Genomic DNA, 24,714 nt, shown 5'->3' with positions numbered 1-24,714 from the left:
ATAATTGCGGATTTGGGAGTATACTGAAATAATATGTACCGAATATATTCTAGCAAAGTTGATATTATTATACAAAGAAATGAGTGGAAGAGACTGGGAACAAAAATTTTTAAGTTAGTACTGTGCTAGAATAAGAAACCTCTATTTAAGCTTAAAACATAAATAAATAATTAAGTATTCTTTATAATTTCAGGACGCCGACGCTTCTTTCGATATTAACGGAAACGACTCGGATCCAACACCACAAGACAATGGTGATAACAAACACGGAACGAGGTGTGCGGGTGAAGTAGCTGCCGTCGCTTTTAATACTTACTGTGGCGTGGGTGTAGCATACAATGCTAGTATCGGCGGTAAGTAAAAAAAAATACGTATATATCACAATCTATAGCCATAAAATATATGAATATATTAGCATATGAGTATATTTCCATAGATTACTATGCCTGTATAGTGAAATGAACAAGACTCATGTACTTCTGCACAGACCGATTGTTTTTCTTGTTGGGAACACAATTTATGTCCAAAAAATTTATCTATGTATATCAGTGTTCGGCAAGTTGTAGGTCAATTGAGCCAGACTTGCTTCACATATATTCTTACTCTCCATCGTCAGTCGTTAGCGAGACATCAACAAATAAACACTGCGCACGGCTACCGTACAAATGTTAAGATTCCCTGTGAGAAATGTAAAGATGGGGAAACGCAACTGGTTAGACATCCTTTCCATATGTAGCTAGTAGTTCTCATATATGAACTGCCTTGTGGTACCGGTTCATGAACAGGAGGGTTCATACCTATTCTATACAATATGATTTCTTTTAAATTATTTCAACAAAAGTTTTAACAGTTTCATTTTGGGCTCCCTTTTTTCTGACCCAAAAAAACAATTAACTTCTGCACTGCAAACAATGACTATAATATGTTTAAAGTAACTTAGCGAAATAGGAAAAAATTACATTAATGTATCTATATGTTTTATTTTTAAGTCAGCCAACATTTTGTATTTATACGGTTGCGGCAAATTTATTTGTTTCGGAAACATGATTTTTTAGCGAGTGATCGCCACAATTTTTGCGATATTTGCCGTGTTCAGCCGTTTTGACAAACCAAATTTCATATGCGTGTGCATGTAAAAATATCGGTTACCTTTCAAAGCGAATAAAACTTAATGAACTGGGCAATATTTCAATATATTTTTGAATCCAAAATAAAATTTTCCAAAATTGATATAACTGTTTTTGGTAAATGCACCATCTGCATGTTGTAATTTGAACTTAAATTTTCTGCTGGGATGCTCAAGCTCTCGCTCTAACTAATACACTTATATTTAAATTTTTGCCGACCACTGATCTATATGCTCTCGGAAATGTCAAAGTTTAGTTCTCCCCTCTCTTCCTCTCTCTATTTCTCTGAGGATTGGTATTTGGTGTGCTAAGATCTAGATCTAGTGAGGCTTAGCTCCCAGCTCTTTTTTAACCTTACAAATATTTTAATTTTTTTGTGGATTTTAACATTTTGGAGGTTAATATCGTCTTATGTTAGTAAAAATGTATTGTAGATGATGACACAAAAAAACATACAAATGATGCTGATACAAGCTTGTTAAAAAGAGCGTTTTTGCAACAATTTCTTTACATAGATTTCGGAAATTTTTTGTACATTTAGTAAAGTAGTGCATTTTTGAATCGGAAGTCGAAATAGGATAGTGTTTTTCCCATAAACACTATTCGGCTCTGCAAGTATTCCAAATTAACACTACTTCAGAACTACAACCTTAAAAAATTTCATTTAGCTTTCATTTCTGCACCCTACATGTCTAATATCATTATTGTGATGACTTCACGACTTTGATCTTGAGTTAGCAATGCAATCTATTTTATTTTTTCACTGGTATTTATACATACATATGTAGATAGTAGTAGACAGTGTTAAGCAAGAAACAATATTATACATATCAATTATCATTAATAAGTGCTTACAAAGTTATTTTGGCAGTTTCGTAATAAGGCATGTCAGATATCCCTGTTTCGCTATAACTAACGCCAATCGGCAGCACGAAGGCAGGTCAAGTCTTCATCCACTCTTCCCTTTACACTCAATGGAAGTCCCCCCACCCCCCCCCCCCCCCTTCCTCTGCTGCCAAACTGCGGTGTAAACTGAAATACTTTCTTGGCCGAAGCGTCTAAGTCCATCCGCATAACATGAACCAGCACTGTTCCCAAGTCGACAAAAATATGGTTAGTATCGATTCTATTATCTTAAGGCCTCTCCAGAATGCGTCGTGAAGATCTGCTAGAAAGTAGATTTACTTGGTCTGAAGCCGCACTGATTAGGTCCAATCAGTTCGTTGACTTTGCGCTTTCGCACAGTACGCTAGATGGAATCTTATTGCGATCATTGGTATAGTTCCCGTTTCTTTTGTCGGGATAGAGTACATTTAAGTTCAATTCTGGCGACATGCGCTCATCCGGCCATATTTTGCATAGCAGTTGATGCATGCCCTTTATCAACACTTTGCCTCCGTGTTTCTACAGCTCGGTGGACATTCCGTCTTTACCTGGCGCATTGTGATTTTTTATACGCGATATTGCCATTATTACTTCATCATAATTGGGTGCCGAAAAGTGTGTTTCATCATCGGTGAATGACATTTCGGTTTCGTATTCTTTCTCGCTAGCTAGCAATCAGGAGAAGTGTTCCCTCCACAACTTGAACACACTCTATACGTCAGCCACCAGGTCGCCAGTATCATTTCTTCCCCAGTCTTGAAAAATTCCGGACTTTTTGGTATACGTTTCTGGCATTATTTCTATTAGCCATCATCTGAACCTGCCGTACTGCCTTACGTTTTTTCCTTCTAAATGGGCATCTCTCTCTTTTCTTCCCATCACAATAACGCTCTACTATACCGCGTGTTGCCTTACCAGCACGCAGCGTAGCACTATAGGTAGCATCCTTCTTTTGAGAGGCAGCGCGATACTCCTCATCTTGCGACTCTGCTCTGCCAGTAAGCATGATTCTTTCTACCAATTTTAAATCAGAATAAATATACTCATATGCAGTAAAAACGTATATGTATATGTATGTATGCATGTATGTAAAGATGTGTCTCTTTTGTATGTGTAGAGTAATCTTATTTATAAAAATATAATACTCTTTATATCAAGCCTTTTCCATTTCCCCTCTTACTGACTTCTTTTATCTTTCTTGCAGGCGTTCGCATGTTGGATGGTAAAGTGAACGATGTTGTCGAAGCGCAAGCATTAAGCTTAAATCCATCACACATTGATATCTATAGTGCTTCTTGGGGTCCTGAGGATGATGGCTCCACAGTTGATGGGCCTGGGCCATTAGCGCGCCGTGCTTTTATCTATGGCGTAACCAGCGGGCGACAAGGTAAAGGTTCCATATTTGTTTGGGCATCCGGCAATGGTGGTCGCTATACTGACTCGTGCAATTGTGATGGTTATACAAATTCAATTTTCACACTCTCCATTTCGAGTGCGACACAAGGCGGGTAAGTTGATATACATACATACATGCACATTTATGTAAGTGCAAATTTTTGTTTTTTTTTTTCACTGTGTCTACATTAGGCCGTCCTTTGTTTAACAAAGTAAGAAAAATATTTTTGATGGGAAATTTGTCGCTCTACAAAAAGGTGTTCATAAAATTCGCTCGTTAAAAACGATTCGAAGTTAAAATTTAAAAATTTAAGTAGATTTGTGCAACATGAAGTAGAAAAAGGGTGCACCCAAGCGCGGGCGTCCCAGCGGGGTTGATTCAAGGGGTTGTATAGCGCAACCCTCTCAAGGGTTGATTTAAGGGGTGGTATAGCGCAACCCTCTCAAGGGGTTGCCAGCGCAATATATAGCTTCTCCAACCCAATTTTCAACCTCACCTCCTACCCGTGGCGAATCCTGTTTCATTAACAGTCGAGGCTCTGGCGACCCCGAACTCCTGATGGATCGGGGGTGGGAGGGCGTTATGGCCTAGAAGGTTGCATGTGGTCATACAAAATCGTTCCTGAGATAGTCGGGCTAGTACCTTTATGGTGCTTGTTACCGTAACGTGCCGGATCTGCATCCGACAAAGGACCATCAACATCATTAACACTCCACAAAGCCTTCGGACAGTGTCGTTATCGTTACAACAACAACAAGCGCAGGGAAAAATAAAGTTACTCATATCATTTTAAAGAGAGGACAGTGGACTCATGATAGGTATTCTGACTTGATATTGTCTTCTGGCATCACATACTTTTAAATTAGGCCTAGTAAGTGATAGTAGAAGTATGAAGTGTGAGTTGCAGTAGGAAACAATCGAACACGTTTTGGGCTCGTGACCTGCTCTGAGACTACGGATGATGGGAGTGATACACTTACAAAATCTAGAAGCAGCAAGTTGCATAGCCGATAAAAAGTTTCTAGTATTTGCCAAGAGTTGTTTTATAATAAAGGTTGTTGTTTTTAATAGAATTTTTCAGAGCATGAACTCTTTCAGTCTAAGTGTGGTCCTCATATACCGGTTAGGTTAGCCTAACCATACACATATCACAAAACGTTGAAAAAAATGAGGAAAAGTTGGTTTTTCAAAAAAATATGTTTAAGATTCCCCACTTATCGCTATTCGACATTTTCTCTTCGTTGTGCTTACTCTCCAAAGATTTATCGTCCTGTCCGCGATGACGACGAGGAGTATTGAAGGAGGCTTACTGATGAGCGGTATAAGCTTTACGCATATATGACGATAGTGCAGTGAATAAAAACCAAAAGGCATCGCTTCATATTATGCGATTGGAGAAAGATGCTCCGGCCAAGAAAGTGTTTCAGTCGACACCGCAGTTTGGAAGTAGAGAAGGAGGAACCCACCACTAAGTTGAGAGAGCCAGTTGCAGGAAGACTTAACCTCTTGTGGGTCTCCCAATTGGCGCTAGTTATCGCGAAATAGGAATAGCTGACCTGGCTTGTTACGAAGCGCCGATTAGTGATGATAGTGAGATGCTAATTCTCTCCAGGGTAAACAAAAAAATGTGTTCGTAATCATAAATCTAACAAAATGCGGTTCCTATTACCGCGGAAATCTGTGTGTTGTAAATTGCAGAGCAAAAACGTAGTTCATACTGAATAAAACCACAATAATATTTATATTTAACGACAATAGAAACTTTATTTACTATCAAAAATGAGCAAATATATATATATATATATATATATCAAAATCAAACATAAGCTTTAATTACCCACTTTTGCACTATTTATTGCACAAATATTCATTGTTAACCCAACTCATTTATCAAACGCTGCTTGTGTGATCTACAGCAGCGAACACGAAAATATCAGTGGCAATTTTTATCAATTTTCATCAATTAAATTCTTGTTTTTTTAAACACATTTTTACTAGCCCCATTGGTATGTTTGCATATATGTCACTATTTTCTACAGAATAATAATGTGGCGAATATTAGTATCACTGTGCTGTTGGTGGATAATCATAACAACAACAACAGCAAGCAGCCACACTTATGTACATGTACACATTAAAGCAAGCAGCCACACTTATGTACAAGGCAACGAAGAATATTCCATATACGTAACCAGCAGATTGAAATAGAGAGATTATTTAGCCGACAGCTAAGAGTAGAAGCTGTTACTCACACATACACATGCATATGGCTAGAAGAACGGCATAAACTACAGATATGCATGTATATAGCTAAATAACCAAGCATGAGATACAACTGTTCTAGAAGGCATATGCGTGAAACGTCTAAACTTGAGGACAAATATGCGAACGAAGTAACAGAGAGTATAAAAGCAGCGCAAGCTGAGGAATATCTAATGAGTTTGATTTAAACACGCTGGTAGTGAAGTACTACTCCCAAAGTAGTCTAAATAAAGACCATTTTAAAATACTGAATATTGGAGTTATTTATTCGACAGTTCAGCGAGTCGAACCTTAGCAGAAGGTGCATAATTATCAGGAATTCCCAAAAATTCGTTACAATAAAAAGAATATATACGCGAAGGTCTTTTCAATGCTATCGATATGTTTTCGCGTAGTTTTTGATTGTCAATAAAATAAAGTGCCTAATATTTTCGATAATATAAGAAAAGGCGCCTATAAAGTTTGTTATTGAAACTATTTGTTTAAGGTTTTCCGCTTTTTTTTGAGTTTTTGGTTTGCAGCCCACTCAACGATCGGACCCTCTCCCCTCATTTTACTAGTTAAAAATGTTCTCTCAACATCAATTCCGGTTATCCAATCGTCCCTCAGTAACGCCATGTTCGTTCCATTATTCAACATGAAGGTGATAGTTCTTTGTATCACCGCCAGGCCAAGAGTGGGTTCGTCCATTAACATTTGCATCGTATTTGTCGATGCAAAGCGCCATACCGAAAAAAAGCCAAAAATGTACATTTTTGTAAATTAAGGACACGCCATAGTCGCGACGCAACAGCTGTGAAATACATTTAATTTTCTCTCCCATACACTCAGCGCCAGGTACATTAACTGAGTCACGTACCTGATGCTGACGCCGTCTCTACGAAAAACTGGTGGACGACTTCGTGACCTTCTACCCTTGAGAAAAATTGTCACGGTTTAGCACACCGATATGTCCACACCGCTCATGTTAGCCACTAATTCACATAGTGACTCACTGATGCGCTTAATATTAGCACGAGCCGCACTTTCTACCAATAAGAGATCATTCGAATATCCTGTGAATTTATAAAGTTGCTCAACCAGAGAGTCCATCATCATATTCCAAATATATGCACCACAGATGGGTCCCCACGTGCAATACCTAACCACTTCCACCTCCATACTTTTATTCATCAGAGCGATATTTCTGGAAAACGGAGCCTCTCTGACCGTTCGCCAGGATCAGGACAGGATCATCTCCTGGCAGTCGTTTGGCTAACCAACCTTTCGGAAATATTTCTGGGTGCGTCGTAAAACATATAGGCTCCGCTTATTTGTAGGAAACTATTGAAAGTACGTTAATAAATTATTATATACTTCGCCTTATTCAATGCAAAAAATATCTATTTGTGATTACAAAACTGGTTTGGCATTTTTTTGACATCTGTTATATGTGACTGCCATCTCGAATATTTTTTGCTTTATATCTTGCGTAAAGCTTGAACTATAAACATAAGATACTAAGTGGAAATTTTTAATCAAAATAAGTAAGGAAGGCTAAGTTCGGGTGTAACCGAACATTACATACTCAGCTGAAAGCTTTGAAGACAAAATAAGGGGAAATAACCACGTAGGAAAATGAACCTAGGGTAACCCTGGAATGTGTTTGTATGACATGGGTATCAAATGGAAGGTATTGAAGAGTATTTTAAAAGGGAGTGGGCCATAGTTCTATAGGTGGACGCCATTTCGCGATATCGCCATAAAGGTGGACCAGGGGTGACTCTAGAATGTGTTTGCACGATATGGGTATAAACAAAAGGTGTTAATGAGTATTTTAAAAGGGAGTAGCCCTAAATTGTATATGTGAAGGTGTTTTCGAGATACCTACCAAAATGGGGACCAGGGTGACCCAGAATATAATCTGTCGGGTACCGCTAATTTATTTACAAACAGTATTCCTGCCATGATTCGTAGGGCTTTTGATTTCGCCCTGCAGAACTTTTTCATTTTCTTCTACTTACTATGGTAGGTGTCACATCCAACACCCATTTTACAAAATTTTTTCTGAAGTTATATTTTGCGTCAAAAAACCAATCCAGTCACCATGTTTCATTCTTTTTTTCGTATTTGGTATAGAATTATGCCATTTTTTTCATTTTTCGAAATTTTCGATATCGAAAAAGTGGGCGTGGTCATAGTCGGATTTCGCCAATTTTTATAACCAAGATAGAGTGAGTTCAGATAAGTACGTGAACTAAGTTTAGTAAAGATATATCGATTTTTGCCCAAGTTATCGTGTTAACTGCCGAGCGGAAGGTCAGACGGTCGACTGTGTATAAAAACTGGGCATGGCTTGAACCGATTTCGCCCATTTTCACAGAATACAGTTATCGTCATAGAAGCTATGCCTTTACCAAATTTCCCAAGGATTGGTAAATTTTTGTTCGACTTATGGCATTCAAAGTATTCTAGACAAATTAAATGAAAAAGGGCGGAGCCACGCCCATTGTGAAATTTTCTTTTATTTTTTGTATTTTGTTGCAGCATATAATTACTGGAGATGAATGTTGACATCATTTACATATATACTGTAAAGATATTAAATTTTTTGTTAAAATTTGACTTAAAATTTTTTTTTTAAGTGGGCGTGTTCGTCATCCGATTTTGCAATTTTTTTATTTAGCACAAATATAGTAATAGGAGTAACGTTTCTGTCAAATTTCATCATGATACCCTCAACGACTGCCAAATTTCAGCTCGCAAAACGTTTAAATTACTTTCATTTATAAGTGGCCGGTGCCACGCCCGTTGTCCAAAATTTTACTAATGTTCTATTCTACGTCATAAGGTAAACCTACCTCACCAAGTTGCATCGCTTTATCCGTCTTTGGTAATGAATTATCGCACTTTTTCGTTTTTCGAAATTTTCGATATCGAAAAAGTGGGCGTGGTTATAGTCCGATTTCGTTTATTTTAAACAGCGATCTGAGATGAGTGCCCAGGAACCTACATACCAAATTTCATCAGATACCTCAAAATTTACTGAAGTTATCTTGTTAACGGACAGACGGCGAGACGGACGGACGGACGGACGGACGGACATGGCTAAATGAATTTCTTTTTTCGCCCAGATAATTTTGATATATAGCAGTATATATCTATCTCGATTAGTTTATGCCGTTAGGAGATTCCGTTATGCGAACAAAGTTATATAATCTGTGAGCTCTGCTCAGTATAATAAGTATTTCTCTAAAAGTATACTTCAAAATTCAGCGATATGGCCACGTTAACCGCAGTGTAAAGCAACATCTTTTATATATTGTTGTTGTTGTTGTATTAACGATAAAGACACTCCCCGAAGGCTTTGGGGAGTGTTGTCGATGTTGATGGTCCTTTGCCAGATATAGATCCGGTACGTTCCGGTAATAAAACACAATTAAGGTACTAGCCCGACCAACTCGGGAACGATTAATATGACAACATTAAACCTTCTAGGCCATCCCGCCCTCCCCACCCCTTAGTTCCATGAAGAGCCCCAGAGCCAAGGCTTTTTATGAAGCAGGATTCGCCACGGGTAGGTGAGGTTGACATTTGGATTGTTGATTGAGAGTGTTGCGCTAAGCAACCCTTGAATCAATTTCATATCTTAGTTACCTCTTACGACAGGTATACCTACCGCGGGTGTATTCTAAGCCCCCTAAGCCGGTGGGGTGATCCTTTAAATATTATTTTCAGTATGTGTCTATAGTGTTGCAAATTTGTTTGCCGATTAAGAACCCCAATCATGTGTCATGACTTAGTTTATAGAATAACTCCGTCGTGTTGGCAAATACTAGAAATTTCCTAGGACATAGCTTAATTAGGGCTTCGACACCTGGCAACTCTGCCGCCGTAATAGCTGGAGTCTTGATCTGGTGAGCGCAGGACATTAACACAGAGTGTGTTCAACTGTTTCTTCCTGCAGCCCGCACTTCTTACATCTGCTGTTACTGACGTGGCCTAACTTACAAGCATGTGACGCCAAAAGGCAGTACCCAGCTATGGAATCGTAACACGGACATCCATCACGGATCGGAAAATATTTTTACTCAAGCGATAAAAATTAGGCTATCCAAATATTAAAAAAAAAACAATAATATATTATGAATCTAGTGAGTACACCCTGGTTCACATATTTCATTAATCCGATACACCATTTCGGAGGTATTGTGATTTTAAAAACTGCATTCGATCACGGATCGTATGTTACGATTCGGCCCCAGTTAGTATGCCCATCGTGAGCCGTAAATATTCTCTCTTCAGAGATAATAACCACTTTGTATGTTCTAATATCGTAGGATTTGTACAAGACCTTAAACATTTTGTAGCCCTCGCTTCTTTCCACGTCTTCCCTGCTTAATGCATTATATACAACTCCTGTCTCCTCTTTATTTCTCCCAAACGGATTGGGACGTTTATTGTCGATTCAGCCAGTGCTGCACCCACCTTTGCAAACTAAAGCTTAACACACTATTTTTAGTGGTTTAGTTCCGCTAAATTGAGTATAGCTTGTATACAATAATGATATAAATATTTATTGGTCCATTCAATGCGTATTTGATAAGCGGTTGTTATTTTTTGTTTTCTAAGATAATGGGCGTCGATTTAACTATTGGTCGGTTTGACATAAAATTACCCATTCATATTTCATATTAAAACAACATAAACTTAAAAAAAAAAAAGAAAAAATAAACTTAGTTCAAATTAATTACAATAGACAAGTGCTTTATTTTTGTTTTTTTACTTTACATCTCACTACAGCTTCAAACCTTGGTACCTTGAAGAATGCTCTTCCACACTCGCCACAACCTACAGCTCTGGCACGCCGGGTCATGATAAAAGTGTCGCCACAGTCGATATGGATGGTCGATTACGACCCGATCACATTTGTACTGTCGAGCATACCGGCACATCAGCTTCTGCGCCGCTTGCTGCTGGTATTTGCGCTCTAGCACTTGAAGCTAATCCTAATCTAACGTGGCGTGATATGCAATATCTTGTAGTCTACACATCACGTCCTGGTCCACTCGAAAAAGAAAGTGGTTGGATATTGAATGGTGTTAAACGCAAGTACAGTCATAAATTTGGTTATGGTCTTATGGATGCTGGCGCTATGGTGGGTTTATCTGAACAATGGACCACTGTACCACCGCAACACATTTGTAAGTCACGCGAGAATAATGAAGATCGTAAAATAGAAGGCTCATATGGCTACACTTTAGCCACACACATGGATGTAAATGGCTGTGCTGGCACAATTAATGAAGTTCGCTATTTAGAGCATGTGCAATGTCGCATTACGCTGCGCTTCTTTCCGCGTGGTAATTTGCGTATTCTACTCACTTCACCAATGGGCACAACCAGCACGTTGCTCTTCGAACGTCCACGTGATATTGTTAAGTCCAATTTTGATGATTGGCCTTTCTTGAGCGTACACTTTTGGGGTGAAAAAGCAGAAGGACGTTGGACCTTGCAGGTAATTAATAGTGGAAGACGACGAGTTAATCAACCTGGCATACTCTCTAAATGGCAATTGATTTTCTATGGTACTGCCGTGCAACCGATGCGTTTGAAGAGCGATTTGATGCAGCAACAGATGCGCGTATCCGCAGGTATTAACCCATATACCTACCCTACAGAATCAGACTTGGGTCAACCCACAAATGATGGTGGCTATTATAATGCAGATCAATTTGCTGGTTATCTAAATTATCAAAACCTTTTCACTGGCGCCGGTTCAAATCCTGAGCAAGCTGTGGCCACTGTTGATGGTCATAATATACCAACACCACAGCGTCAGAATGTAATGGCTGATTCGAATAATAAACTCGTTTTGCACGACTGTGATCCTGAATGTGATTCACAAGGTTGCTATGGTCGCGGTCCAACGCAATGTGTGGCTTGCAAACATTATCGTCTAGATAAGTGAGTTGGATGAGTTATGATTTTGAAGCAACTTTTGGAATACAAATTTAAACAATTTTTCTTTCTATTTATCTTCTTCCAGCACTTGTGTTAGTCGTTGTCCACCTCGTTCATTTCCCAATCAAGGCGGTGTTTGTTGGCCCTGTCATGAATCGTGTGAAACGTGTGCTGGCGCTGGTCAGGATAGTTGTTTAACTTGTGCCCCAGCACATCTGCATGTTGTGGATTTGGCAGTATGTTTGCAAATTTGTCCTGATGGATACTATGAAAGTAAGTGACTTATGTTGTATGCAATTTTTTTAGTTCGTATATATAAATAGGTTCTTATGCAGTAGGAAATTTTCTTGGAAAGTCTTGTTAGAGTAATATATCATCAATAAATTGCTTACGATTATATAAAAATATTTAATATTTTGCACTGTATATTTCTTGATGGAAATACCTTTCGAGCAGTTTTGGAAAAGTAAGATCGCTTTGTTTCGTCAGGCTCTTGCTAAGGAAATCATTCGGCTTGTAAACTCCATCACAATTATGTCGACTATAATAAAGGAGCGATATTTTTAATTTTGCAGTAATGTTGCAGTTCATTAATTTCAAATATCTTGTTATTTGACATTTGGGTTATATATTATTTGGAATTGAGAAGTAAAAATATCTGTAATTATTGCAGAGGTCCTCACCATTAAAAAAAACTACGTAAACGTGGCTGTTTTGCTCACTAAATATCAAAATATCCTCTGGAAACACAGCAATATTCAATAAGGAGCAAGCTTGCAAAAGAGTAGAGTGAAGGTTGGATACCCCCAGTCATAGCCAAGTAGAGAAAAGCACACCTACTAAAAAATCATACCATGAATGGCCCTAAAATCTATAGGCAAAAACATTACTCATATTTTTTAATCATCAAGATAGTTTTTGTTTTAAAAGGTATCTAATTATAAAGGCCTCATACATTAATTACTCAAAAAACAAGTATACATATATGTATATATAGTTGAAGGCCCGACAGCCCTAGTCCTGCAGGCGCCTTGTCTTCTCCGGATAGTTCTATAATATTCTTGAATTACCGAAAAATATGAAGCAAGTAAAATCAATAAATCAGGTTTGTTGTTCTTGAATCATTAAAATTAATCGCAAAATTATATGGTCATTTAAACAGAAGAAAAACTGTTGATCTCTAGTTAACGATAAATACTATGGATTCATTCAGTCTACGTAAGGCCCTCCTGACGTACCAGCCAAATCAAGCTAGCTAAAAATATTCTGTAAAAATGACAATCTCAATCAATCTAACTGAGTTTTCCGTCAAAAGAGCAATTTCAGTCATTTCAAGAGCAACTGTTTTTTTTTAAGAGCTTCATTTTGTATTGCGAACGATAGCTCAGACGAACGATTCGCCTCTAAACGATGCCATCTATCAATGGTATTCTCGATTATTTTCGTTCGGCCTTTACGTTTCCAACTTTATGTCAAACAGGAAGGCGAAAGCAATTGTCAAATGATATGTTACCATCGATAGCGATTCTTCTCTGAGGCGAAACGAACGTTCGTTTCGTAATAGAGAATGAGGCCCTAAGTTTTTATTTAGAACAAACTATTTGTGCGAAGTGTATATAAATATGCAACAGCTATTTTGTATATCTCTTTGCTTATACCTATCAAAATATAAGCTGTCCCTCTTCCTTCCTTCTCTCAGCCTCTGATTCTTACTTTATTTCCAAATCTGCCACCGTTTCAGTAAAAATCTCACCGATCACGTCTTTATAATGTTGGGCCTTATGCATGAAAAGCGATAATTTTCGCAGACTCGAGTTTCTGAGAAGCTCGAGGCAGAGCAAATGCGAGCGAGATAATAACAACATAAATCGTATAAGAAGAAAAACAAAGACCAAAAAGAGATAGAGAGAGGGCGCGATAACCTCCGAAGAGATTTAAGGACGAGCTTCTATTTCAATTTTCGTCGTGCTATTTTTTTTTTTTTTGACTCCGAACGGCATCTGCAGGGCAGATGAGTTTTCACTGAGGCAGAGCACGCTACCACCACACCACATACGTACCTTTAAATAAGTGAATGTGAAAAATCGAGTGATTTAGATGATCGATTCACAGCTGGCTCACAACTAGGAAACAATTACATTACATATATGGATTGAATAAATTTTTTTATGCATTAATGCCTACCACTCATTTTTGCACTTCACAAAATACATCTCCTTCTATCCCCATTTTTCTTATTTCTTCGTACTCTCTTTTCCCCTTACTTCTACAAAACGTTAAGCAAACGTTTCATGATCCTTTGCCGGCTATAAGTCCGAAAAGTTCTGGTTACTAGCACCATAAAAAACGATTTGATATGACCACGTTAAACGTAGAAATCACACCACCTCGCCACCGCCTAGTTCCCTGAGGAGATTTAGCTCGTCAAAGCCTCGCCTGCTTATATTATGGACGATACGCTCATATTCTTAACAGGATTCGCCTCGAGTATTTGAGGTTGTCAAATAGGTTGTGAAAGCTATGAAGATTTCAAGCTTTGTGTTGCGCCTGTAACAGCCCCTTCTATTTTGATAGTGTGTTATACTTCGTCTAAGTAAAATTAGCACACAGTCTGGTTTTATTAAATAGCTCTCATAATAAAACAGCCATATAATTAATAAATATTTATTTTTATTTTAACGTTTTTTTTTTTTTCCAGATTATGATAACAAGACCTGCGTTCCTTGTGAGGCTAATTGCGCATCATGCCAGGATCGTCCAGATTATTGCACCAGTTGTGAACATCATTTGGTGATGCACGAACATAAATGTTATTCGGCGTGTCCATTGCATACATACGAAACTGAAGATTACAAGTAAGTTGAAAATTGTATACGAATTTTAAGAAAAGTCTCTTATATGGTAGTTTATTGAGGGGCAAATAATGTATAATTCAACGAGTCATCTTTTTGTGTGAACCAAAATTCCTTTAACAAAATAATATTCATTCACTTCAGTGAGTAACAGTAAATCTGATGTTTTTAGAAATTTTTTGGTGATTGTGAATGTGAGTGACTGCGACGCAAAGTGTCACGGAGTCATACATAATATGATCCTAAATCGTAGTTACGGAATTAGATATCTAATATAGGTCAAAGTTCTAATATAGCTCTCAGTACCGATCGCTCAATTTGATAGAAATTTTAAAATTCGGCCACTTCATGCACTGCACCTGAGAGTCTCAAAAGTAAACTTAAAAAAAAATTTGTTTGCATATTTGCTAAAAAAATGGTCTTGAAAATCTGCAAAAAAAATGCAGTATTCGAGAGAACACAACATCTAACGTGCGTTCTTTTATAAAACATTATTTTTCTTTAGAACAGTTTTCAGTCTCCTTAAGAAAAAAAGGTTTACTTTGTTTGGAACTAGGTGCCCCAATTCTCGAATGTTTGGGTTTAGGTAATATTTGCCAAATATACTTAATACTCGCTTCACAACCTAAAATTTAAGTCATCGCTGCTCAATTTTTTCAGTCAAGTTGCACTATAAAATACAGTTTTTTATTTTACAAATAATATTAACAGATATTATTTTTTCTAACTTTGCCTATTTTTTTTTAAGAAGACATGCAGTCATACATGAAGACATCTCCTTCATCCATTGTGCTGGCCCATATAACTTATGTACACTCACACACACAAAGAGTGCCTTTAGTTGTCAAGTATTATAAATGTTTTGTACTGATTTGGGAGTAGCGTTGCCCTGAAGTCATTAATGTGACATTTTGTTGCACATTGTTGTGGCATGTTGTCACGCTACGTTTATGCATTATGCATGTGTTTGTGAATATGCATGCCTACGAATGGCAGTTTTACTGTTGTGCATGCTAGTGAATACCCAATAAGCATTGTAGAAATTTAGCTTACTTTTATGGGTGCCTAAAGGGAAAAAGTTTTAACAAAACTCAATCATTGCCTTGGCATGTCTTAAACAGAAAAATGTGTGCAAATGTGAGTGTTGCAGGTAACTCGTTTTACAGTACAGGAGTTGTAGGGCAGCAGTCCCAAGAGAAAGCGTTCACCCGTTGGCTCGCAGTGACTGACTTTTGTAATACAAAAATGCCAGATGCTATTAATATTTTAATGAAAAATTAAAATGTCACTTAACTATATAATTAGGAAACTTCAAATGTAGCTTCGCACAACCCTAGAAATAAATTTTCTTAAAACAGCGGCCAAGAGTCTGAACTATTTACTACGCTACACCAAAAAAAACTCTAGCAACGACAACATAATAAAGCAAAACAAATAAAACAAAACAAAAAACAATAAGGTACTAGTGAAGTACAATAAAACTTATGTCTAGGAAAGTATTTTTCATAAGTTATCTAGAGCTCGCTTCGTCATATTTTTGATTTATTTATTTATTCGTCGTATTTTGATCCATAACAACCGCTATAGAAACGTTTTTCTTTTATTGTCGGCTAATTATCGTAAGCGAATTATTATCGTCGTGTTATCCATTTATTATCGTCTTGCTATTACCGAGCCATCGGCTTGCTATCTACGTGTTACAGACGTCTCATCGATTTTTTTATTGAAATATGTATGATCGGTATGTGTTTCATTAAAAACCGACAACTTTTCAATAACAAAGAATAACAAACTGTTAGCTCATTATTAGCAAACCATTAACACTTCGCTCACAAACTGATGACCTATCCGGTTTTGGTTTCGGTTGCGCCTTCAGCTTTGACTTCTTATATTTCCTTTCTCATTTTTTTCTTTCCCTTTTTCCTTTTCTGTCCTTTCTATCCTTTTTTTTAGATTCCTCCTTATTTTTTTGGGTTTTTAATGTCCTTTCCCATCCCTTCATTTCCTATCACTTCCTTTACTTTCCTTTCCTATTCTTAACTTTAATTTCCTTTCCTACCATTTCCTTTCTTTGCTTTTCTTTTCTTTTCTTTTCTTTTCTTTTCATTTCTTTCCTTTTCTTTTCTTTTCTTTTCTTTTCTTTTCTTTTCTTTTCTTTTCTTTTCTTTTATTTTCTTTTCTCCTCATTCCTTTCCTTTCCTTTCCTTTCGTTCCCTTTCCTTTCCATTTCTTTTCTTTTCTTGCTTTGTCTTTCCTTGAGTTTCTAACTGATTTCGCTCAAATCAACTCTACCACTTACATTATTCCCCCATTACGATGCATTGTAGTCACTACACTTACGCTTACATTGTGTTTTACTCCACACAGTATACCAATACCCCAAACTTCGCCTACATTTACATTCTGCATATCGTCTCTAGCGCTTGCATTAAGTATTCCCCATACCGTGAGCAAAGATGTTTACACATCAAAAACCTTAACGTGGGTATCAATATGACAACACATATACCTGCGCATGTACTGTGTACACCTACCTTCATTGCCATATTAACTAATGTTACGCGTGTCGCGAATGTTATCACAAATTACGAATACTGCTACCTTAGTCCTTATGCTCATCCTCTTTTATTATCTAAATGCTACTTGGCAAATAATGTTCCAAGTAATTGAGCCATGTTGCTATGGAGAATATTGCGATATGATATCTAGTCTTTGACCAATGTGTTTTATTCAAATATCTGATGACATAAATATTTTAGTTTACATACTTCTAATTTTTATGACTTCACTAAACATTCTGAGCTCCGAGGAAGTTAGTGGCCAATTTTTGATTTTATTGCATATTAAGTATAAAAAACCTTTCCCTACGTAAAGAGTTTAAAATAAATTAGCGAAGCAGATTTTTATAAAAAATTTTCTACAAGTCCAATTGGTAAATTAAATTTTAGTAATAAATTTGTGGAAATACGGAACTGAATAACAACCTTGCAGCGAATGGAACTGGTTTCTAACTAGCAAAGAACTTTGACAATAAGAGGCTTTTTTATACCCAGCTGTACTTGTACCCAGGGTATTATAACTTTGATTGGATAACGGTTAGTTGTACAGGTATAAAAGAATCGAGACAGATATAGACTTCCATATATCAAAATCTTGAGTATCGAAAAAAAATTTGATTGACCCATGTCCGTCCGTCCGTCTGTCTGTCTGTCCGTTAACACGATAACTTCAGTAAATATACGAGCTTAACTGGACCCCGAATAGATTGGTATTGAAAATGAGCGAAATCGGATGATAACCACGCCCACTTTTTATATATATAACATTTTGGAAACACACAAAAAACAGATTATTTAGTAAATAATACCCCTAGAATGTTGAAATTTGGCGCGTGAACTGATTTTGAGACTTGATAAAAATTTGAAAACATTTTTTAAAATGAGGCAGGCCAGGCACCGCCCAGTTGTGATAGTATCAATTTTACAAAAATTATTAATCATAAATCAAAAATTGTTAAACCTGTCGTAACAATATTCGGCAGAGTAATTGCCTTTACATTAAGGAATGCTTTGAACTGACGAAATCGGTTAAGGACCACGGCCACTTTTATATAAAAGATTGTTTAAAGGGTCGTGGACGAATAAAATAAGCTATATTTTTGCAAAAAAGAGCTTTATATCAAAGGTCTTTCATTTCCCAAGTAGATTTATAACAATAAATAGGAAAAACTTCAAATCTTAAATAATGGGCGTGGCACCGCCCCTTTTATGACTAAGCAATTTTCTATGTTTAGAGAGCCATAACTCGAAGAAAAATTAGTTCAGAATAGAACCATATGTATATGTGTTATTGTGCAGCCTTGTAACACTATTAAGTACAAAAACGTTTTGTATAAAAGTGGGCGTGGTCCTTAACCGATTTCGTCAGTTTTTCTTCAAAGCATTCCTTACAATAAAGGCAACCTCTCTGCCAAATTTTGTTACGATAGGTTAACGGTTTTTGATTTTTCATTAAAGTATTTGTAAAATTGATTTTATCACAAGTGGACGGTGCCACGCCCATTTCAAATTTTTATCAAGAGTCTCAATATCACTCCATACGTCAAATTTCAACATTCTAGGTGTATTATTTACCAAACAATCATGCTTTTTGTGTTTTCCAAAATGTTATATATGTATATAAAAAGTGGGCGTGGTTATCATCCGATTTCGCTCATTTTCAATACCAACCTACTCTGGGTCCAGATAAGCTCGTTTACCAAATTTTGGTGAAGATATCTTAAGATTTACTCAAGTTATCGTGTTAACGGCCAAACGCAAAGCACGCTGAGTATAAAAAAAAATTATGTATTAAAAAAAACAGGATTAACCTGGTTTCATCGGGCCACTTGAGGGCAGTGTGCCCCACAACGTACGAGGAAAAAAAGTGGGCGGTGCCACGCCCATTTAAAATTTTTATTTTTTTTTTTTTTGTACTGGAAATTAAGATAATTTATGCTGCGGATGTCAACGGCGGTAGTACAATCGGGAAACTCGCTTTATCTTACAAGATGCACAGATTGTTTATATACTATGTAATACTGCGGGAGCACCCTATTTCGTAGTTACAGCATGCATTAGAAAAAATTACTTCAAAACATTGGCATCAGGAATAAAAAAATGCCACGAAAAATCATGAAAAATAGTTTCTTATTTTTTCGTGAGCGAAATGTGAGAATTGAGAGAAATTCCGTTGAAGAAGCAATCTATTCATTTCGTGCAATCCCAGCACCGTTTGCAAGACAAAGCGAGTCTCCCTAATATATTACGTGAGCGTTTACTCTGGTAAAAAAATTGTTCGTGGTAGTAACGAGGATAGGGTGAAATACTTGCTGTCATCAAAGAAAGAATCGGTAAAATTCGTTCGATGAACAAGAATCACGTTCTATAAATGTCTCATTATACATACGTATTAAGAAGAAGTCGCTTTGACATAGAATGAATTGCTATCAGCACCCAATTGGAAACAGATAAAGAATGACTTGTTCTCCCTTGTTGCTTCCAATTGGCGTCAGGTGCTGCTCTTAATGAATGGCTAGCGTACTTTGAAATTAGAGGACCATTACCCAGGTTATGAAGCACGAGTTAGTGAAACAATTTAGATACATCAAAAGCATAAAGTGCCATTCTTCACTTCGGCTTCTAAAGCACCATCTTGGTAAGATTACAGGGAAAAGCTTTTGTAATGATTGAGTGTCGTTTAATTAATTCAAAGTAAGATCAAGGGTTCAGGGATAATTATGGTAGTTTACACTTTTACATACAACTATTAAAATATAAATTGATAAATACTTATACGGAGAACCCCCTCCTAACGGACACCGCTGTTAAGCTAAAAAATTGCGTTCCGTTAGGCGGACACCATCTTGTCGGACGCGGCCAGCTGTTTGCTATGAAATGGAAGTGGAAATTGAAACCCCTTTTTATAGCATCTGTCTTGAATGAACATGGTCTCCTTGTGATTGGGCAAAGTGGGAGCGTATATATCAAGGTATACGTTTGAAAAATGTTGTACTCTTTACGTACACGTGTAGCTGCCTAAATAAAAAAGGGAACCCACCAAATAAACCAATTTTGCATTCGATAAAAATGTACTCAGGTTTAAAAAGTGTAATAGTGTGATTCGCATAGAGCGAAATTTTCGCTAGATAAATTTTCAGGTATAAAAAGCCCACTAATTAGTATAAATTTTATTTACATAAAAGCTAAAGAAATTGGATTGCCTGATGCTATGTTAGGTTGAACTGAGCAGTCTGTAAGGACGTCACATAAACTGAGTGTGTCCAAAGTGTTACCAGAAGCGTTTTCGTTGACTAACTTAAAAAATCCCCTAAATAACCATGACCAATGTTTCAAATTAATTTCGCTCTCATGGAAAATACTAGACGTTTTCTAGAACCCATCCATTTAGCTGCGTCTAGACCTGAACATTTGATTTCACATGAGTTATGACAACTTGTAGCCCTACGTTTGGTGTCACGCCTTTCACCGCATGGTTTATCATGTGCAGCTTTTTCTCTTGGGTGAAAAAAAAGTTAGCTGATAGTGAGTGTCCTTAAGAGGAGGCTTCACTGTATAAATATATGCACTTATGATCGACAGAAAATTTTGATTCTATATATACTCTGGATGTGCATATAAAGATTAACATGTTAAGCAGTGTCTGCTTATTCTAACTAAGTGTACCTAATTGTAGGCACATTCAAATTCTGCTTAGCCGTAGCCACTAGCCGAAACCAACGCGGATATATATACAAATTATGACTAAACCTATGTGTGGGTTTGTTTTTAATTAACTTTTAATTATTTTTCATCATTTATTTATGATTTATTGATCCATTATTAATGATTAAAAGAACAAGTTACTTTAGGGATAAGGGATAAGATGTACCCATCAAAAACCCGTGTTAGCGTTTGAAGAAAATCAGAAATTGGACGCTTTCAAATCACTTTATAATTTTTTCTAATTGTTAAAATGTGCAAACTTATACGTTTTTCATAATGCTATTGAAACATAAAGAGGCTCTGGTGGCGAATTTTGCGCTTTCTCACTCTATGGAATCGAAAATTTATTTCAGGAAACCACTTTATATGTTGTACTATGATTATAGCCTCAATCGCTGCTCGGCATCGATGTAAAAATTAACACGGTTGCAGTTCAAGCTATTTTCCTCTAGTGTCTCCAGCACTTTAGTGATTTGACAGTTTGTATACTTTGTTTACTTTCGGATATGCGTGGTATACTGCAGACCCTACTCCATCCATTTTGGTTGCTTTGGAACCATTGGTATGCAATTATATCGCACCTTCTGCCGTTTGTGTGCCCTTTCTCGAATATTCCACCTCTACTGTTGCTCCGAGAGACCTATCGAAGCGCAGGAAGTTAACTAGGTAGTCTGTCCTAGTAATAAGAACGCTGACTTTAAGCACAATGTTTAAAACTGAAATGCAACCAAATCTAAATAACTTAACTTTTCTGAAACTCTCTGGTATGCTCAAAGCTGGCTTTACAATTATTAAAAGATTTTTGTGTCTATGGAACAACATATTTTAACTGCTATGTATTCATTTATAAATGTGTTTGTGATAAGTCCTTCATATATATAGATTCATAATAGATACATAATACGTTAGGATGGTAACATCATTATAATAATTGAAAGGCTTTAGGCGTAAGTATACATTTCATTTTAAAACTATGTTTGGGTATTGCTTGGTCACTCATATTTTGATAGATACCATTTTACGGGCAGTTACACTAAAATACATCATTTTATTCTTTGACTCCAGCTGGTTGGCTTTGTTTAGTTTAATAATTAGAGGAAGATGGGTGAAGTGTTTTGCGCCTTCTCTTCTCTTCGTAGCGCTATTGGAGGTATCCCCTCATATTGCTTGAAGGCGGGACGTAGCGATCTGTTGTCTGTTCGGGTCTCCAAGTATCCAGGTATCCAGCATCTTTGCTATTTCAGCATTCCAAGCCGCTCTTTTATGGGGAGTATATTCGCCTCATTTTGTATCGCAGTTCAATTTAGCAGCATTTTGGAGGATTTTGTTGCGGCCCGGTTTATTAGGAACAATACCGACTGCATACTCTTAGGAACCTTGTTCCTAGCGAATATCACGACTAATATTTTTGATATCAAACAGTTGGAATAGTGATATAATCGACGTGGTTAACCACTAGTGTCACGGTTCCAAAATAGCGGAAAGAGCAAGGTGAGCGGTATACTGTGCTGATTCGGAAATAAACAGATCCCAGAAGCTGCCAAGCGAAATAAGTAACCGTAACCAAAGCAATAGAAGCACTCAGAGAAACTAGCTGGGCGAGAATAAGGGAAGGCGAGAGTTGCATATGATAAACCAAGCGGTAAAGGCGTGGACCCAAGCGCGGAGATGTAAAGTGCGAAGATCAGTGTAAGTTTTACAACCTTATCATTAAAAAGAGAGGACTGCGACTCATGACGGGTATTCTGGCTGAACATTGCCTTCTGGTGTCACATGCCTTTAAAGTAGGCTTGCTCAGTAATAGCAGACGCAGGAAGTGCGAGTTGGAGGAGAAACCAACCGAGTAAGTTTAGTGCTCGTGCACTGCTGACAGATTTGGAAGCAGCTAGTAGCATAAGACCTAGAAAACCTTTAGTACTTGGCAAGATGACGGAGTTATTTTTTAACACTGGTCCTGGTTTTTGACATAGTTTTTCAATTGGGTCGCTAAAAAATACCTAATGTAACACTACGGACTCATCTAGTCAATTTTTGGTTCTCATTGGCCGGTCAGTTCAACCTAACCTAACCAATTTTACCGAGATATGCATTATTCACGTCATGCGTAATGTCGCCGGGGTTAAACAAATGAAGTATATTACTTACATGAAAAAGTAAAGTAGGAACTCTTAGGTTGATTGGTTGTATCGAATTTGAGTTCTTTATTAGAAATCACTTTCTTTTATACAAAATAGTTCTTATATTACCAATACATATTTACAATAATACTTACAAGCTAGATGTATGTTAGTAAATTCATAATACCCCTGCAATCAAACCAACTAGTTGTATACTAGAAGAATACTAGTTTGCCAAAAATGCCAACTAGTATGAGTTCTGTCTTTTTTCCATATTACCAACTGGTATTTTTAACACGGCGATGTCCTACGAAATATCAATTGCCAGCCTCTGCATCAGCATCATACCAATTGACAAACTAGTCATTATATACACCAACATCATACCAGATGACATACTAGTCAGCATACCCATCAGACTCATACCAATTGACATACTAGTCAGTAGACTGGGTTGGTCCCAATACAAAAAAAAACAAGTAAGGAAGGTTAAGTTTGGGTGTAACCGAACATTACATACTCAGTTGAGAGCTATGGTGACAACATAAGGGAAAATAACCATGTAGGAAAATGAACCGAGGGAAACCCTGGAATGTGTTTGTATGACATGTGTATCAAATGAAAGGCATTAAAGAGTATTTTATGAGGGAGTGGGCCATAGTTCTATAGGTGGACGCCATTTAGGGATATAGCCATAAAGGGGGATCAGGGTTGACTCTAGAATGCGTTTGTACGTTATGGGTATCAAATGAAAGGTGTTAATGAGTATTTTAAAAGGGAGTAATCCTTAGTTCCATAGGTGGACGCCGTTTCGAGATATCGCCACAAAGGTGGACGACCAGGGGTGACCCTAGAATTTGTTTGTACAATATGGGTATCAAAAGAAAGGTGTTAACGAGTATTTTAAAAGGGAGTAATCCTTAGTTCCATAGGTGGACGCCGTCTCGAGATATCGCCACAAAGGTGGACCAGGGGTGACCCTAGAATTTGATTGTATAATATGGGTATCAAAAGAAAGGTGTTAATGAGTATTTTAAAAGGGAGTAATCCTTAGTTCCATAGGTGGACGCCGTTTCGAGATATCGCCATAAAGGTGGAGCAGGGGTGGCCCTAAAATTTGTTTTGTACAATATGAGTATCAAAATAAAGGTGTTAATGAGTATTTTAAAAGGGAGTAATCCATAGTTCCATAGGTGGACGCCGTTTCGAGATATCGCCATAAAGGTGGGCCAGGGGTGACTCTAGAATTCGTTTGTGCAATATGGGTATCAAACGAAAGAAGTTAATGAGTATTTTAAAAGGGAGTGGGCCTTAGTTCTATAGGTGGACGCCTTTTCGAGGTATCGCAATAAAGGTGGACCAGGGGTGACTCTAGACTTTGTTTGTACGATATGGGTATCAAATGAAAGGTGCTAATGAGTATTTTTAAAAGGGAGTGGGCCTTCGTTCTATAGGTGTTCGCCTTTTCGAGATATCGCCATAAAGGTGGACCAGGGGTGACTTTAGAATATGTTTGTACGATATGGGTATCAAATGAAAGGTGTTAATGAGTATTTTAAAAGGAAGTGGGCCTTAGTTCTATAGGTGGACGCCTTTGCGAGGTATCGCAATAAAGGTGAACCAGGGGTGACTCGACTTTGTTTGTGCGATATGGGTATCAAATGAAAGGTGTTAATGAGTATTTTTAAAAGGGAGTGGGCTTTCGTTCTATAGGTGTTCGCCTTTTCGAGATATCGCCATAAAGGTGGACCAGGGGTGACTTTAGAATATGTTTGTACGATATGGGTATCAAATGAAAGGTGTTAATGAGTATTTTAAAAGGGCGTGGGGCTTAGTTCTATAGGTGGACGCCTTTGCGAGGTATCGCAA

At 37.3% G+C, this 24,714-nt stretch overlaps 1 protein-coding gene across 4 annotated transcripts in view; it reads left to right on the top strand.

Annotated features, from left to right (window-relative positions):
• The window catches only part of Fur2 (furin-like protease 2), an 899,016-nt gene that overhangs the window by 757,618 nt on the left and 116,684 nt on the right, over nucleotides 1-24,714 (top strand). For all 4 annotated transcript variants that reach the window (XM_067783582.1, XM_067783583.1, XM_067783580.1 and 1 more), the window contains exons 7-11: nucleotides 194-353; nucleotides 3,217-3,520; nucleotides 10,453-11,616; nucleotides 11,699-11,886; nucleotides 14,312-14,468. In XM_067783582.1, coding sequence (XP_067639683.1) covers nucleotides 194-353; nucleotides 3,217-3,520; nucleotides 10,453-11,616; nucleotides 11,699-11,886; nucleotides 14,312-14,468 — 1,973 coding nt within the window. The remainder of the gene's footprint in view (nucleotides 1-193; nucleotides 354-3,216; nucleotides 3,521-10,452; nucleotides 11,617-11,698; nucleotides 11,887-14,311; nucleotides 14,469-24,714) is intronic.

Source organism: Eurosta solidaginis, chromosome 4 (genome assembly GCF_040869045.1).
Source record: "Eurosta solidaginis isolate ZX-2024a chromosome 4, ASM4086904v1, whole genome shotgun sequence".
NCBI lineage: Eukaryota > Metazoa > Arthropoda > Insecta > Diptera > Tephritidae > Eurosta > Eurosta solidaginis.
Note: the sequence above shows the minus strand (reverse complement) of the source record. Positions and strands in the feature narration are given on the sequence as shown.